At 46.3% G+C, this 17,507-nt stretch overlaps 2 protein-coding genes across 12 annotated transcripts; both read right to left on the bottom strand.

Annotated features, from left to right (window-relative positions):
* Positions 1–1,944: 1,944 nt before the first annotated feature.
* On the bottom strand, positions 1,945–4,626 carry DNLZ (DNL-type zinc finger). 2 transcript variants are annotated; one of them, XM_041119772.1, is made up of 3 exons: positions 4,229–4,626; positions 3,788–3,927; positions 1,945–2,394 (listed from the first exon to the last, which is right to left on the bottom strand). In XM_041119772.1, exons 1-3 carry the CDS (start codon positions 4,412–4,414, stop codon positions 2,283–2,285), a joined length of 438 nt encoding a protein of 145 aa, XP_040975706.1. In that variant the 5' UTR covers positions 4,415–4,626; the 3' UTR covers positions 1,945–2,282. The 2 variants fall into 2 exon arrangements, with proteins under 2 accessions (XP_040975706.1, XP_029857028.1); XM_030001168.2 differs by lacking the exon at positions 1,945–2,394 and adding an exon at positions 2,846–3,121.
* A 94-nt stretch (positions 4,627–4,720) lies between these two features.
* Positions 4,721–17,469, bottom strand: CARD9 (caspase recruitment domain family member 9). 10 transcript variants are annotated; one of them, XM_041119768.1, is made up of 14 exons: positions 17,180–17,469; positions 15,599–15,736; positions 13,501–13,724; positions 12,222–12,359; positions 11,454–11,779; positions 10,850–11,029; positions 10,501–10,653; positions 9,893–10,018; positions 9,579–9,770; positions 8,975–9,016; positions 8,314–8,359; positions 6,811–6,881; positions 5,979–6,061; positions 4,721–5,842 (listed from the first exon to the last, which is right to left on the bottom strand). In XM_041119768.1, exons 3-14 carry the CDS (start codon positions 13,682–13,684, stop codon positions 5,827–5,829), a joined length of 1,557 nt encoding a protein of 518 aa, XP_040975702.1. In that variant the 5' UTR covers positions 13,685–13,724; positions 15,599–15,736; positions 17,180–17,469; the 3' UTR covers positions 4,721–5,826. The 10 variants fall into 10 exon arrangements, with proteins under 10 accessions (XP_040975702.1, XP_040975700.1, XP_040975701.1 ...); XM_041119766.1 differs by having other exon boundaries at positions 4,721–5,056; XM_041119767.1 differs by having other exon boundaries at positions 4,721–5,044.
* Between the last annotated feature and the right edge of the window lie 38 nt (positions 17,470–17,507).

Here is a 17,507-nt window from a genome sequence, read left to right as displayed (position 1 = left end):
AAAAGCCCTTGTGGGACAGGATTCAGGAACAGGATCCATTCCTTAACAGCCACCATGAAATGCTTCAAGGAATAGGCAAATGGCCTTATATTTGCCACCCGTCCTGTGATTACTACTTTGTGCCCCTTGAAATCACCACCTCTCCTCTGTGCCGCAAAGACTTACCCTGCTCGGCTGCACCTTCAGTCGCTCTCCTCTGCTCTGCTGCACCAGGCCTTCACGTCACTTTTTTCCCCATCTTGACACACCTCCCATTCAGGAGAAAGGCTGCTTCTCTTCTTCCCGCTCCTTTAGTCTTTAGCTAAAGCAAGGTCTGCTGGGCTCCTCCTAGACAAAGCATGCTCACCTCTGTCCTCTTTCAAGAGCACACTTCCCTGTGACACAACATTTTCAGAAAAACCCGCTTCAAAAGGGAGCACAAAATTCCTTTTTTACCTGCAATCTATTAGCAGCAAAACCTATGTTATACACAAATTCCCTCGCATAACTGCAGCCCTCTCCCCCTTCCAGCTGAAAGCCCCAGAATGTTTTGTCACGAGAAGCACCGATTTCCTGCGCCGATGCACACTGCAGCCTCAGTGCTTGGTGCTGAGTCCCTGGGGGCTGCACGCCCCACACGCCCTGCCTGCTGCAGACCTTTCACAGGCAATGGCAAGCAGCAAGCTCTCTGTGCTCCACACCAGCGCCTCACGCTGAAAATTTGCCCACTCCCTGTAATCTGCTGCTTCCTGTTCTGTCCGTGATGTTGGCCTGAACCTTCAGAGCAGCAGCAAAACACCACCACCCTCCATCCTCAGATCTGTGTGCTGCAGGGCTAGGCACACTGTCCTGCCTCCAGAGCACCTTAGGGCCAGAGGATGCTGGACTGAGGAAACACTGAAATCTAGTAATGGACAACACAGACAGACTTTGCTACAGTTTATACTGTAATGCAACAAAAACTAGCACCACCTTTCTGTAGCTGGGGCACAGTAACAGGTAAGAAAGGTAAGGAAAACATTATAAAAAAGTCAGGTTGTAAATGAACTGTTTCCGAGGCAACACGAATCTTGCAACAGCGGCTCTGTTCCACCCCATCAAAGGCATTAGCACAATGGAAGCAGAATGCTGCTTTTCAGGTAAGAGGTAATAAAATAACCACTCTTCCAGCAGAGTGCTAATACGTGCCAGCAACTCACAATAGGGTGAGCACACAGCAGTGTTCCAAGATACAAGACTCCTGTTTCTTAATATGCAGATCGCTCTAGCACCTAGTTATTTCAGAGCGTGCTATATTTCTCTAGGGTCTGCACACACACATGCCAGCTGACGGATGAAGTTCCTGCCCCTCAATGCTGTTTCATCACTCTGAACCTATGTACCCACAGGAAAACATGACTACTTTCCTGTTGCTCTGATCCATGCTTGTCATGCAACATGTATAAAATTACTATGAACACTTCAGATGAATGAAGTGAACTCCTTAATACATGCAATGCCCTCACTGAATACTTGGCTGATTAAGGATCATGAGCACCTGGACATGCTTGGCTGAAAGAACTGGGTTTGTTCAGCCTGGAGACACAAAGGCTAAGAGGGATTTTACTGCTTTCTATAGCTCGCTAATCAGAGGGCATAGAGAACAGACAGACAGGCTTTCCTCAGAAGTGCACAGTGTTTGGAAAGAAGGTAATAGGTGCAAGCTGAAACACATGAAATTTCAGTTAGGTGTTGGGGTTTTTTCACTATGTGGATTGGTCAAATACCAGAACAAAGTCCAAAGAGTTTGTGGGATCTCCATCCTCAGAGATATTCAAGACAAAACCGTGAGCATCCTCCTCTAAACAAGGGGGTTGGACTAGAAACCTCCAGAGGTCTCTTCCAACCTGAATTATTCTTTGATTGCAAGCTTAAAACCATAAGAAAGTAGACACTTCACTGTACTTCAGGCTAATGGATCTTGAGAGAAGTTAAACTTTCATGCAGACAGAGGAAGTAAGCCCTAACAAAGCACAATATGATCACCTCACTGCCTGATTCATCACTACCTGGGTGATATATGCTGGTAAACACCTACATTTTTCATCTATTAAATTATTATTTTTTCTTCTAACTGATCTTAACATGCAGCAGTAGCATTAATAAGCTCCTCAATATCTGTCATGTAACTCTATGACAACTTTCTAGGTGCTCTACTTATCTCCCAACATGCTTCACAAATATTAATTTTGCCTTCATGCCCATCCTCCCCCTCACCAACAAGGAAGTTGCATAACCCCAACACCAGGGAGCCACTCACCGACTCATCGCCCCGCGTGGGATTCCTGAGCGCGGGGGCTGACACTCCCACAGGGCGGCTCACGCCATAACCCACAAATGCAGAAGACTTTCAGCCCTGACACGAAGGGCAAAACTCTGGAAGACGGCAAGGGAAAAAAAAAAAGCAGGACATGACTGCAGGAAGAGGTAGTGATTTGACCCTCCTGCAGGGTCGTTTTGGCTTTGCAAAATCACCCAGGATGGGGCCACATCTCCCCAGGTGATATCAACTGCCTCTTCTGCTCAGTTGCTCTGCCACGGGATGCAGCTCTGCAATCAGCTGCTGCCATGCAACACCTGGGCCAGGCCAGGAGACATCGCCACAGCCTCCAGCTACAGCTGCACCTCCCTGGGCCAAAGCACACAGACAAAGAATTACTGGCTCCCTTCTCAGCAGAGAACAAAACAAGGCACCTGAGACTGCTGAAGCACTGAGACTTGCCTAAAAGTCAGCAAAAGAAGTATCAGAAAAAACATCTGCACTCCACCTCTAAAAACATTAGCTTCGTCAAAGGCAAAACTACACAAGACAAAGACACACAACAGGGAAAGACCAATGCCCAAGTTTATTTTAAACACAGACCACTGAAATCAGGGAATAAAGGTTAAGAGTCTCTCTTGCCATCAGCAGAATGACACAAATCCCATTCGTCAGGTCTGTCCCTTGCTGTCAGTCTCTGTGGGGGCTTCCCCACTTTCTCCCTCCGTGGGCTGACCTTGAGACCCGGTATCGGCCGAGCTTTCCAGAAGCAGTTCCAAGGCTTCCTCACCAGCCACACGTCTCACCTTCTCCCCTTTGGCTGCCAGGATTTCCTCGATATTCCTTAACAGCGATTTGAAAGCCAACAGTGACACCACAGCAAAGGATGGACCTAACAGTCAAGTGCAGGCTCGCTCTTCCATGCTTTGCTCTCAGGACTAACTCTACACAGTGACTCACCATGAGCACCACCACGGTATTTCTCCATAACGTTATTGGGAAGCAGATAAAACCACTCAAACCTTCTGGGACTATTTTCATCCATTAGGATCAATAATTTAGCAATTACAGCTAAACAGAAATTTTTAAAGTTATCTAAGGGAATTAGAAATCATTGAAATTCAGCAGCAGATGGGTCTACACATTTGAAAAGCCTAGCCAGGGAAACCTAGCGGTGATTTAATAAAGCCTGAGGGAGAACAGAAGAACCCCCCCACCCCAAGTAATTAACCTGCTGGCACCAACAAGGATGCCTGTGTGTCACACAGCTTCTGCTACAGCTTTACAGCGTTTATTTAGATCCTAAGTAGTGACGTTCAAATTACAGGAGATTATAAAGTTCAGTTTGTGTGCTTTAAGAAACCAGATGAAACTGAATTATACCCAGCAAAAACTTTGGTTTCCTCTGAACCACATTTTAAAAGCATCAAAGAAATAATGCATCAGCTCGGGAGGATCCCCTTACAACTCCTTTTCCTTGCTAAACACGAGCGTTGCTGGCACACCTACCTCTTTCCTTCCAGATCTGAAAACCATCCCAGGTTATCGGCTATGACGTGGTGATTCCCGCAGCCGGGACACTTCACGATTACCACCCCGTTATGGTAGGCTAACTTGGAAATTGTTTTTGCTGATCGGGTCTGGCAGACCTACAAAGCAAAAAAAATGGGTTTTATGACCACGGTGACTGCAGCATCTGGGCCTTCTAAGAGAAAAACGTTCTATTGACCTGATTAAAAGGCTTCCTTCCCCCTCCCTCATCTCTAACTATTGCAAGGCAGCTTGATCCTGTCACGACGCCGCGCAGCTTTGTACCGACGCGCTCCGCTGGACCGGACCCCGGCGGAGGCCCACCCCGGACCGGGGACTTTTCTCCGGGAAGAGCCGTTTACCTCAGCCCGCCCCGCCGCGGCCCTCACACAGCGCCCTCCCGGCACCGCCCCCGCCCACCTTGCAGGTGTACACCAGGCGATAGTGCGTGGCCCGCGGCTGCCCCGCGGCGGCGGAACTGCAGGCCGGGCGGCGGAGCGGCGAGGGACCGCGGAGCGGCGGGGGACGGCGGGGCCGACACGGCGGCGGGGCGCGGAGCGGGGCGCGGAGCACGACCCCGAGCAAGGCCCGCGCCGCCCGCTGCATGGCGCTGGCGCAGGCGCGGGGAGGGGGCGGGCAGTGAGGCGCCGGCGGCCATTTTGGGTGCGGGCGGCGGCCATTTTGGGTGCGGGCGGCCGCCGGCCCCGCCCGCCCCGCCGCGGGAGGCCTGTGGCGGGGAAGCGAACAGCAACCCCGGCCCTGCCGTCGGTGGGACCGGCGGCCTCGTCCCTCCACGGGCCGAGGCTTCTGCAGCTCCCTGCGGAAGCAGGGCCTCCTCAGTCCACTGGGGCTTTAATTACAGAGCAGCTCAGCCCGGGCCTTGTGGGGCACGCGGTCTCAGGGCGTTGGGCCTGCAACCATTTAATCCTGTTTATTTTATTTGTGCGCCGCACATCTCTTGCATCACTGCATTTCTAAGAGATAGATGGACGAGGGGACGCTGTCCCCTTACAAATGTTAACTTTTCATAAATGGTTGTTTAGATGGTTTTAAAACCGAAGTCCACTGAGAGAGAACTACAGAGGGCACGGCAGCCCCCAGACCAAGATGGCGTTTCCCTCGCAGGTCAGCTCCCGCTCTCAGGAGCCTTCGGTGTCAGTGTTGTCGCTGCCGGTGGTGTTCTCCCAGTCCGCCTCGTGGTGTCCGTCCTTTGGTACTCTTCGCATTGCTCTTTTTCTGAAAACGAGACTAGACGTTTCACTTTGCAGAAAACATCTTCTAAAACAAGCAACATTTGAATGTTTTGGGGAGTTCAGTGGGGACGTTCAGTATGTATCAATCCACTCAGTGTTTAATTGAAATGACTGCTCACACCCCCAACAAAGCTGTGACTGGAAGCGACCATAGGGTAAAGAGAATTGGTCTAAACTGATGAAGACATTCTTACATTTCTTGAAGCGTGGTGTATTGTTGATGTTCAGTTGAAGAAGCCAAGAAATCCTACCCAAAGTCCTCTCTTTAATAAAAACAGTATTGTCAACAGTCAGAAGAGTAGTTTACAGTGCCATCAGGAGCACTTCTATCTAATGCTAGAACTTAGGTCCCTGTTTTACACGGTTTTAATCAGTCTCATGCTCCATAAAGGCAGTGATCAGTGAAGACACCAGACATTTGGAGAACAGACCTTCCAACAAGAGCATTTGAAGAAGACAGAGGGGGGAAATCTGTTCCCATTCAGAGTCATGGGAGCTTGGTCTTGAAAGTCAGCAGTATGTCAGATGGAGAGTAAATGTCAGACAGATTTCACTCGCATGGGAGAAATCTATCAAATTTATTAAACTTGCAGTTCTTTGGAGCACCCTCCACTCCCTGCTGTGGAACCATCTGCATGGTTCACAGCAAATGCAATCATTGCTGTCTTGGCTACCTCTGGTACTAAAACAGGAGTCTCAACCAGTTCAGCTAGGAGCATGAGCCTCTGAGTGAGCAGCTGCATGGTGCTTAGTTGCTGGCTGGGGTTAAACCATGACAGATCTGTAATGAATTTATGTCTATCATGAATCAAACCTGGGGACAGGGGATGGACAGAAAAGAGGAAATACAAACAACAAGCTAATCATTTAAGTCACTCAGTTATGTCTAAATTAGTTCTGCTTACTAAAGTCCAGACCTTCGGTAACGCTCAAAGCAGTCCTTCATCCTCCTCCGCTCCTTTTCTGCCAGTTCCTCATTGGCTAAGCCACACTCCTTGAACTGGAAAAAAATCCAAACAAATATGAACTGGATTCCTCAGAAGATCAGACCAATCTTAGCACCAGGGAGTGCAAACCTACTCTGCAAAGGTGGCCAGTTTTGAGGCTGTTGTACTGCATCTGGCTGCTGCAGACCACCCAAATAAGCTTCGTCATTTCTCCTCTCTGACTTGTTTGTGCAATTAATCATTTTTACATTTAAATGAAGGAGAAAAAAAAATGGGAACCTATGCCTTCAGATGACCAAGAACAGCTGTTCACTACCAAAACTCGCATCCAGGAAAGCAAGCCACTGCGTACAGCTAGCTTCCTGCATCTGCTTGGGCCTGCAGAATGAAGTACAGCATGTTCATTTCTGGGCTGTCCACTACTGTGTGTGCAGGGTGGTAATACATCTGTTTCACATAGTTTCACCATCTTTATTCTCTCCCATTTGTAAATTTGGGATTCTCTTTCTTGTACAAACAGTAATACTGCAGACAATTAAACTGGAAAACATCCATACCCAGAGATGAAGGCCAGAAAGTAATTAGAAGAAGCTTCTAGGCATAGAGAAATAACCACCATAAGTGTTCTGCTGTTTAGAGCTCACCCTTTTTAGAGGGTGAGTTTTGCACAAAGTGCTCAGCTTTTCTAAAAAGTGGCAGCTGCTCACACGCTTCTCAAACCTGGTAAATCCATCATTAACAAGAACATTAAAGGTCACAAACCCCAGTCATAGTAAAGAAGAGCCCACAAAGATTCTCTTACACTGGCTGAGTTTGGAGGCAGACTGCTCTCTCGGGTGCTGAATTGCTGGTTTTGTCCTTCAGGGCAATCTTCTAAGAGAAGGAAAAATTACAGCTTTAGTCATAGTTGCCATTGCGAAGTAACTTCTCCCTCTGCCAGTTCATCCAACAGCAATAGTGCAATGTAACAGCTGCCCAGCGGTACCCAGAGTCAACAGCAGAACTGAAACCAAGCCTCAAAATGTTCAGGATTCAGTCCTGTGATCAATGCGCAAGTCACTTCTCATTTACTTGAACCCTGAACCTTGCTTAGGATGATGGATTTCCCCATCAGGCTCAGAAAGAGACATCAGCTTTCTAGTTTCTGCTTATGCAGGAGCAAACCAAACCTTTGCAAAAAAGCATCTCTGCTTAGCATCATTAAAAAAAAAATAATCATGTTGGAGGTCACCACAAGAAATCACGTTAATCATTATTTTAACCATAATTTGTCCCCGTTCCCGAACAACTAAGTTGTGTGTATCAAGCACTTCACATCAGACCGTATTTTAGTGAAACTCCTTATGTAACGATCAGGTATTGTGATACATGTTTTTGAACTGAGCGAGGTAGAATAATAAAAGGCTTTTTGGATCAGTGTTGTTTAGGTTTTGTGAAAAATCTCCCATCTCAATGAATGAAAAGATCGTTTAGATCTTCCAGGAGATCAGAACAGAAAAATTCTTCTACTGTGCTAGTTTCCTTCCTTTCTCAACATGTTTTGAAAGAGAATTTCAAGTTCTTAGAGGAGCCTATTAATTCCTTTCCATACTGCTGAATCATTTCCACTGGGGATGCCACAGAAAAAAAGAAGCAGTGACAACATTAACTACATGGTTCTGCTTTTGTGAAAATAGCCTGCAACATAAAAGGGAAGAGGGGAGGGAAAAATCCCTGGAGAAAGCCACATGGTCCAGCTGAAGTGGAAGGATGTTTGTTCTGTTCTCAGCTCTGCCACAAATGCAAGAGGACTGGGGGGGGGGGCAAAAAGGCACCCAGGAGCTATTTCTCAAAGGCACCAGGTGATTTTTCCTGGACAAATTCAGTAGACAGATTACCCCCCAAAAAAAGACTTGAGCTCCTGGGATGGTCTAATGACACCACTTTTCCCAGGTCATTCAGCTATATGAAAGACCCTTTCAGAGACCATGTAGTAAAAAGACAGCCTGTGGATCTTCTCTCAAAAAATCTTAACAAACATTCACTGTTCCCAGCATCTGGGGATGCTGTCCTTTTTATAGGTGAGAAAGATGGTGGTATGGCAGAATGCCTTGATTTATGGGTACCTATTCTGAGTCATCTCAAGGAGGTCTTACTCAGAGTGCCAAGCACACCCCACTGAGAAGCATCTCACAAACCAAGTCACCAGTCAGACTACCTGTTCTTCACTAAAAATAAAACCCAGGAATATTTTTTCCTGTCCCTTTGAAACACTGGACCATCCTCTCAAGAATTCTACTCTACATTCTCCCAAGAAAAGCCTTACTTTTAGTCGGTTGTGTATCTTCATCTAGATGACCGTGAAGAGTAAGCTATGGGACAGAAACAAAGCAAGAACATGAGAACTGCCCCTTATTCTGTCTCACACAGTAGTTAGGAATACATAGAGGAATAAAAGAAACAGGACGTGCATAGAACTGACCTTTCCTTAGTGCATTTTGGTGTCAGCAAAACAGGAGGCTGAGCCAGAGGTTGATCTAGTCATGGATTTATCCTCCATGAGTAGATCCAGTTCATTTGGCCTTATTTATACTTCTAGCCTCCAGACAGTGTGACAATCTCTTCCACACTGAAGTTATGAACTAAGTGAAAACTCTTTACCACAGATGTCCCCAGAGTAAGACTTATTTTTGCCTGTTCTCCCACAAGAGAGACAATTAGAAGCAAAGTAATTTGATTCCCCTGATTTGCTTAGACTCAACAAATCTTACTGACTAAATGCCATAACTGTGTCCTACACTTAGAAATCTCAGGACACAGGGAGATTCTGTCACTGGTCTGTTTTGCTGCCTCTCTACTTTTTGATAGCACTGAAATGAGCCTGAGCCATGGATTGAAAACTGCTGTTACTGAGGGAACTGAGCACAAGTGAGGAATTTGAAACCATTCCAGAAGAAAGTAAAAGGTAAACAAGGCACCCTACTCACTTCCTGGGAATCTCTGGAGGAGGTATCGTCCAGGTCAGAGGTCTGAAATAAAACCAGTATAAATTAATCATTCCTCATAAGCAAGGAAGTGGTAGTAAGGGAATATACAGGAGACTGAAAGCTCCAGAAAACAGAGAAGTGTGGACTTCCTCCCTCCTGCACTCCTGTCTGACCACTTGGAGAAAGTACACAAGATGCCACATTAATTAAAATCCTTTGTATATCTAATTTCATTCAGAAACTTTAGCACCCTTACACCTGCTCCCATTCCATCGAAATGGCTCATAGACAGTCTCTAAATAGAGTTCACTCTTTGGTGGTTGAGGATCCCCTCACATCTTTGGACATGCTCCAAACACAAACATAGAAGGCCTCAGCTTGCATCAATCCAGCTTATCCATGCCTGGAACCAGGGTGAGGTAATAGGAACCATCATGTCTTTCATTCTTCTAAACTTGGCATTTGCATGGAAACGGTTACCCACACAGCTGGCCACTGCCTGCTGAACTGAACTGGTTAGGTGCAAAGGCCTCGGAACAGCCACACTCTGGCCCCATACTCAGCTTCCCAACCCATCATACAGATGACAACCCCGCAGACATACCGGTGTGGGTAGCTCCAGTTGCAAACTTTTCAGCTTGGCTTCAGTAGCCAGTAACTGACTCTCCTTTTGGAAGAGCTGCAGTTGCATTTCGTCACATCGCTCCCCCAGCTCCCGAATCTGCTTGCGGTAACCGTCCCTCTCAACCAGGTTCTTGGAGTACTGCATATAGAACTGTTCTCGGGTCAGGAGTGCCTGGTGTAAGGGAGAACACATCGTGGCATGTCACACAATAGTACATTCAGGGTTACAGTATCTGCCCACTTCAAGCGGCGAAGCAGGGATTAGCAGCAGCTCCAAGAGGAATGTTTTATCACCTGGTCTCTTTCTGAAGCCACTTCCTCCATCTGCTGCAAGACAGCTTCAATCCGTTTTTTATACATCTGGGAGTCCTTCCTCAGAGACGTGCACTGTAGTTCAAGCATCTCTTTTTCCTCTGCATACTGTTGAGACAAGGTCAAAGGTACCCTGCTTGTGGGCAGAGCCTGAGCTAGACTGACCACTTCTGCTCTGTGCCACAGATTGCTATGGCCAGACCTCCATGCAATGTCAAAGTTCAGCCAGACTGTCCAGTTGGAGCAAGGCCAACCAGCAGGTTGGTCAACATGACTAGGAGGACTGCTAACATGATAGATTTACGTGTACCTGAGCTGTCAATCATGATAAAAACTCCCATTACCCTCCAGGCTGAGGAAGGAACTGTTAATTAACACAGGCATTAACAGGTAACAGTTAATGCCACAGACACAGAACACTAAAATATTAGTGTGCCTTTTTTCAACAAACTATAACACAGACACTAGAGTAGGAGCAGCAAGGATGGCTGCTGAGCAGCTCCTCTGCTCCACAGGCAAGACATTACAGGTGCTTCATCTGCCTATCTTACCCACTGACCCTCAGCAGGAATTTGCAATGCATCACATACTTTGTCTTGGAGCACCTCAGCTCGCCGCAGCTCCTTGCGAAGGCTGTAAATGGTGTTCATCAGCCTCCGGCGTTCTTCTAGTATCTGGCTACAGTCATTCTCCAGAGTCTCACTGGACAGGCTCTTCTCCAAATTCTGTTCCCTGGCAACCTGCTGGACAAAAAAAAGTGAGATACAGCAACCATCTAACTCCATATTAACTCTTTCCCCACATTCTTAAGTGCTCCATTTGACTTGGGAGAACAAGGCCACAGCTGACCCACACAATCTTCAGTGCAGCCCCACCACTGCCCTGGCTGCTACAAATAATCACTTCTCAGGAGTCCATATTCAACCACCCCCCACCAACCTGGAGAGTGTTCTCCAGCTCCTGATTCTTGGCCAAGAGCAACTCCTTCTCCTGCTGGATCTCCCACATCACCTCATGGCTTGGGCGCTGCTCTATGGCGTGCTTCAGTTTCATTGTGTGCTTACGCTCCAGTTTGCAGTCATCCTCAGCCTTCATGAGGCTGTGCTTCAAGTGATCGATCTACGAGAAGGTTCAGAGCTCATCAGTAACAAAGAGAAAACTCTGGCCTGCAAAAGCAGTTCTCACTCCATTCCCCAGACAAACATGGGGAAAGTTTCTCCCCAGCTTTGTTTTCCTCAGGATGCTCGGTGCTCTGGGGACCAGAGTCCTGCATTTGTGCTAAATGGATACAACATGTTGCTCTTGTGAGAGGGCCCAGTCTTGAATGAGGGCAAGACTGTTAATTCTTCACAGCATAACTTGTGATACATGGTCCAACTGGTCTGAACGAGGGATCACCAAGACATGCCACTTGCTAGAGAAGATGCACAGAATCTCATGCTGGACTGGTCCAGACCATCCTGGGCAAAGACAAGTCTGGTGCACAGCACAGCCTTCCAGGGATCAGGTAAGAAGGAGGAAGCTTTAGAAAAGGTTGACTGACCTCTAGGATCAGGTCCCGGTTCTTCATGAGGGCAGCGCTCTTCTCCTCGCTCTGTTTGGCGTAGCTCATTGCCAGGTTGTAGTTCTCGTCCTTGCACTTCCGCAGCTCCTTGCTCAGGCTGTCCCTCTCCTCCTTCATCTTCTGCGCCCGCTCTTGGTGCTTGCGGAGCAGGCTGTCCCTCACCCACATCTCTCTGATCGTGTCCTCTTTGGTGTGCAGCCACACGGTGAGCTCCTGGGCCTTCCGGCGCTCCTCCTGCACAGTGCTCTGCAGCTTCATGATCTCGTTCATCAGGAGCTGGCTCAGGCCGGATTCCCCAGCGGTGTCTGTTTGGTGGGCAGGTATCAGCCACCGCTGTCCTGTCTGCTCCCCAGACACACATACAGCACAGGTTCCCACCCACTTACTACTGCAGCTTGGGATCATCACATGCCACGCACAAGCACGTGATGCAAACCCTAAAGACATGTGGAATCAAATCACCTGTTTCCACCCTGCTCTGTGCGTTTCTACACCACAGTGTCAGTGACAGAAGAGGTAGAAGGAAGAATTGATCCTTCTCCTTCCTCCTCCACCTTCCTAGGTCCAGCCTGTGATGCCAGATAGCAGGGCCATTCTTGCCAGAACCCTTCTGAAGCACTAAGGGAGCAAGCCAAGGAACGCTCCCAACTCTGCTCACTGAAGCTGGGGAGAGGCAAAAGCTGAGGTGAATCCCCCCTTAATTTGCACAGCAACACCAAATGTATAGCTGTTTTTTCAGAACATTACCTATAATCATAGAGAAAACCCTGCTGGGCTCCTTGCCAGTTATTTTCTTATACAGTTGTGGATAATAAAGCTCAAGACTCTCCAGAAATGCCTCAAAGCCCTTGTGTCCTGTTCGTTGAAGAATGTCCAGAAGAACACCTGAAATAAATAAATGAATAGAATATCCTGTTGCCATTATCTCTTTACCTATTTCTAACATAACAAAACATTGCTCCACTTTCTCCACATGCAGATTAAGGTCCCTGGGACCAAATCGCCCAGCCAATCTTAAGCCAATTGCCCAGTAACTATACAAAAGTATTTTAACAGTGAAGGAACAGTTAAAACTTAACCCTTGTACTGAGCTCCTACTACAGTGGGTACATAAAGCAGATCTCAGAAGAACACTTTGTTATCCTGCTGATACTTACAGAAAACACAAGTTAAAACAAAGCACCATGACAGTTTCTGCAGCTCAAGGCTCCACTTCCAAATACCAGAGGCAAATATAGGAAAAAAGGATCGCTAGTGTAAGAACACTGCATATAACTAGAGAGGTAGCAGGGACAAGCCTAAGGGAGCCTGGACTAAAAAGACTTTGAGCTCAGTTCCCTACTTTGTTTAAAAATACTCTGTACCAAATCAAGCCCAGGGGGATTCTTTTCTGTGTTCTGCAGTTTCCCAATCTGGAAAACAGGGAAAATAATTTTTTTGCAACGAATCTCAGTAATTTATCAATAAGAGTTAATCCAATCCAAAAGATGTACTAATAGCATAATGAATTCTGTCATTCTCTCTGGTTGGAACAAGACCAGGACTGTATAGAACAGTCACGAAGAATTTACTTAATGTGCTGCCAACGTTCCCTCAAACACCAGAAAACAGGAATGAGGGACAATACATACTGAATTAATCTTGGAAATCTCCTCCTGCAAAATTGTTACACAAGAATAGCCTTGTGGGTTAAACCCAAGCGACTCCCTCCCTTATGCTGATCTAGAGATCCAGAACACCAAAAGGCCGCACACCCTCTGTGCTCCCATTCCCCTTACACAGCTCGGGAATGCATCGATAGAACCATCTCCATTCCTCCTCTCCACACAATCATGTGCTGGGGAAAGGGAGGGGAAAGGGGCCGCACAGCAGCGCCTACAACTTTCATGTCTAAACACAAGCAGATGGTAACCCAGAAGCAATGCATTCCTTCAGGCTCAGTCTGTTAGCACTCTGTTCCAATCTGCTCCCAAGAGCCGACAAAGCACGGGAGCATCTACGGAGCCGAAGGCTGCACTTCACCCACCTGCCTTCCGTTTGCGCATGACCAGGCTGGGGTCATTAAGAACTTGTTCCTCGTCATCATGGCTGATCACTTTGCACTGGCGAAGATAGGGTGTTATACGGGAAGGATCTATCACAGAGATCAGCTTCACCCGGAAGTTCTCCAGGTTATTCCAACATGTCTCATCATTATCTTCTTCCAACATGTTGGTGAGTGAGAAGTATTAGTGAGCAGTGTTGTCCTGTCTTGAAAAAACAAAACCAGAAAACAAACAAGCAGACACTAAGCCTCCTAGAGTAGTGGTGGTGGGTGATGAAACCAAGTATGTTAACAGACTGAGAATGGAAAAGTGTCTTTTAGATACAGGAACACATCTCCCATGAGGTCTTTAACTCAGAACTTGCAAATCACGTGCTGAACATGGTGATACCCTACAGTCATACCTGAAAGAACAGTGTGGTACCAGACTGGAGATACCAGCAGCTGCAAGGCTAGCGCTAATGCTGCTGACCCATACGTGAAGGAGAGCTAGTGTGAAATTCTGAGAAAATAGAAGTCACCAAATATTGATGATCTCCCTCCAACCAGCTGAACATCTCCCAGGAAGAGGAAAGTGAAACTATTTAGCAACAGGTCTATTGGCAATAAGCAAGTCATTGAGAGCCCCATGAATAGAGGAAAATGCAGTTAACTAGATTCCCAACAGCATACCCCTAGAAAGTACTGTCACATCTCACTGACTTCACCATGGGTTCTCCAGATGCTCAGCTATGCTTACAATTAAATCTTTAATCCCCATAAACAATACAAAAAGGGTGGAACACAACACAGGATAAGCTGATGGCAAACCACAACTTTCCAATTTGAAACTAAGCATCTTCTGCAGTGAAAACATCTTTAAAGCTCTCCTAATTAGCTGTTGCCTCTGCTTTACAAACAGTTCACACTCTTCCTTCTCCATCTCCCAGCATTCAAGATCCCTGTATTCTGTCTGACCACACAGTCACTAAATCTAACACCCACAAAAGGCTCTGTGAAAACCCCCAGTGGCAATAGCCTTAACCATGTTCAGCTGTAATCATACAAAAGTTGTTTTTCTGCATGGTGTGCTTTATCCCTGTGCAAGGGGAACACACAGCTGTATACAATTTTCACTGTAAACACAGAGGTGCAAATCATGTACCAGAAAACCATGAGGTCAGCTGCCTCTCACATCCACCTCACAGATTCCACCTGTGCAGCTTCAGCAATTTATGCTCACAAACACCACCTGTGTGACTAACACACAGACACATGGAGAGGCCATGGAAGCCTTCCCAGTGATGAAGAGTGCTTCGGTGTGTTTGGTGGGAGCTTGTTGCAGTGCTCCCCTTCAGCAGCTGTACTCCGAGGTTCCTAGTTACCTGCCTCCCGACAAGAGCCTGCTATTAACCACAGGGTCAGAAAAACTACTACTTCTCAGCCTGGAAGCGTGCATGTAAACAGATGCAGAAAAATCCAACACTTATATACTCAGGCTTCTTTGCCTTTCAAATAAGAAACTGGCATTATTTTTATTTCTTTGCCCCTTTGTGGTCAGACCGTTCCATAATGAGTACCTTCTGAAATGCCAGACATTAATTACTATGCTTATATCGCATGTATGAGTTGACTGCAGTAGCCATTGTCATTTCCAGTGGCTCAGGAAGGCTGCCAGAAACCTTAGTATTCACATTTTAAGTCATGTTTTTTGGGGGCAGGGAGGGTGGGAACAGAGTTCTAACCATCAGCAGCTATACATGGGCTGGGACTTCACACACATCTTACTGCATCTCTCTCCAAGGTCATCTCAAACCTTCATTGTTTTTGTGCTCCAGCACAGAGGAAGACTCCAAACATCTTCAGCACATACTTGTTACACATTGCATTGTCAGTTAACTTTAATGAGCTGGACTGACATAGAACTAGTCATTACTTAGCACAGAGAAAATACTCTGCTCTGCCTGACATCAAACCAGCTCCAGCAGATTACAAGAAATACATTCCCCTGTTGATAAACACCACCTCCTTACCTCAGAGCTGCAAAATAAAAAAAAATTTTCCTTGTTAATATAAACCATTCTGCATTACATGGACCAACCTGAGCCTGTGCAGTAAAAAGCCTCCTTGTTTCCTCTCCTGGTCTAGCAGCACTCATCTGTGTCCTGTCTCTGAGAGAACTTGTCTTGGATGCAGCCTCCCTTTATATTCTGGCTAGAAGATCATTCCAGGAGCAAAACTGGTTTGAGAAAAGAGAAAAGGGGAAACTACTCAGCTATACTCCGAGACAGGAAAGGGAAGAAGGGAAGAAAAAAAAAAAAAAAACAAAGGCCAGAAAAAAAAGGGGAAGCCAGAGTGCGTGATGGGGGAGGAGAAAAACACTAGTTGCATTGCAAGTCAGCAGCATTATACATGCAGTGCTTTTACTCATTCTGGCTTTGTTCTCCAATCTGCACCGCTGAAGCACCAGATAGGGTCCAGAAAGTTTCTTCAGTGGTCAGAAAGACTAAAAAGAGCAAAGGTCACAGACACAGGTCTGTCCAGCTGATTTCATGGGACAAAACAAGCCACAGAGTTAGAAGAAAGAGGCTCTTCAAATGGCCATTCAGCTGTTAACATCTTTATACAGGAAAGCAGGTGGCAGCAAGAACTCTCTCTTGGTTTAGAGTTCAGCTGAAAAGGATGATTTCTATAATGATGCCTCTAATTTTGGATGTCCTTAAGCTTCAAGCATAATTATGACAACTCAGTATTTTGAGGGAAAGGGAGTCAAGTCTTGGCAAAAGCAAAGAACATAACCCACGATTCCCAAATTACAGGCTGTGGCTCTAACAATAATTAAAGGAGCAGCAGAGCAAGCAGCATTGTAATGATGTTAAGCATCAACATCATACCTTTGACTGCCTCCCTGCCTTCCCACAGTCCTTGAACTGTAGCTGCAACAAGAACTCACTAACAGTCTGTTTTAAAAAAGTCTCGAGAACATACACGCTCTGATACCATGGCAGCATGACACATTTTCCCATTAGCTTCCCACTCTACTCTTTGTTCTGCTTTCTAAGTTTCTGGAGAGTTTCTCCATGTTATCATTAGGAGTGGGGCAGAGATGCTCAGAGATTCTTTAAGCCTGTGCTTCTTGTTAGGCATTAAATTAGCTTTACACTAAAAAAAGATACAGTACCTCTATTAGCTATGCCCTTGCTGAAGGTAATCGGAATGTCTGCTAATTGACCTATCTAGCCTCAGGAGTTTTTGTTCTATAGTAACAGATCAGTTTAATCCTGAAAAAGAACAAAGACAGCTTCTTATAGTTACACAAAGTTTTTCCACAAGCAGTAGGATTACAAAGGCATCTCTTGAGCAGCATTTGCAAAGGACAACAATCATCTGGAGCACAGATCACATTTACTACCAGTGCCTCATGGTAACAGGCCTGTGGTGACTAGCACACAGAACTGTATGGCAGAGCTTCTGCCATATCTGAATTTCTTGGAAAAATGCTATCTATACTGGCTTATGGAAACCAGAGTACACTGCAAGAGGAAAGTCATTTCAAAATAATTCCTTTTGCTCCATAATGTCCTGACACCCAGTTACAGCAACATTGGTATCCACTGTCCCCAACACCAGCTCTGCCTAAAGGGTGCTTGTAGAGTTGCACCTCACAGCACTCTAAACTCACCACTACACTCTTGGGAAGATTAGCCAGTGCAGTGAAATGAAGCTTTCTGCAGCACTTTCCCACTAGATTTTATCAGCTTTGACTCAGCTAGCCTTGCACCTCTCTGTAAAACAGAAATTGCTGTTTTATGAATGAAGAAACAAGTTTTTGTAAAGTGATTTGCTAATGTCTGTATGGGGCAGGCTGTGGAAGAATCAAGAAAGAATCCAAGCCTAATTCGATCCTGCAGTTTTAGCCACATGCATATTCATCTTCCACATTCTCCCTGGTTTTCATGCAGCTTGCAAACTTCATTTTTCTCATTAGCAATCATACTCATACACACATT

This window comes from Aquila chrysaetos, chromosome 24 (genome assembly GCF_900496995.4).
Source record: "Aquila chrysaetos chrysaetos chromosome 24, bAquChr1.4, whole genome shotgun sequence".
Classification (NCBI taxonomy): Eukaryota; Metazoa; Chordata; class Aves; order Accipitriformes; family Accipitridae; genus Aquila; species Aquila chrysaetos.
Note: the sequence above shows the minus strand (reverse complement) of the source record. Positions and strands in the feature narration are given on the sequence as shown.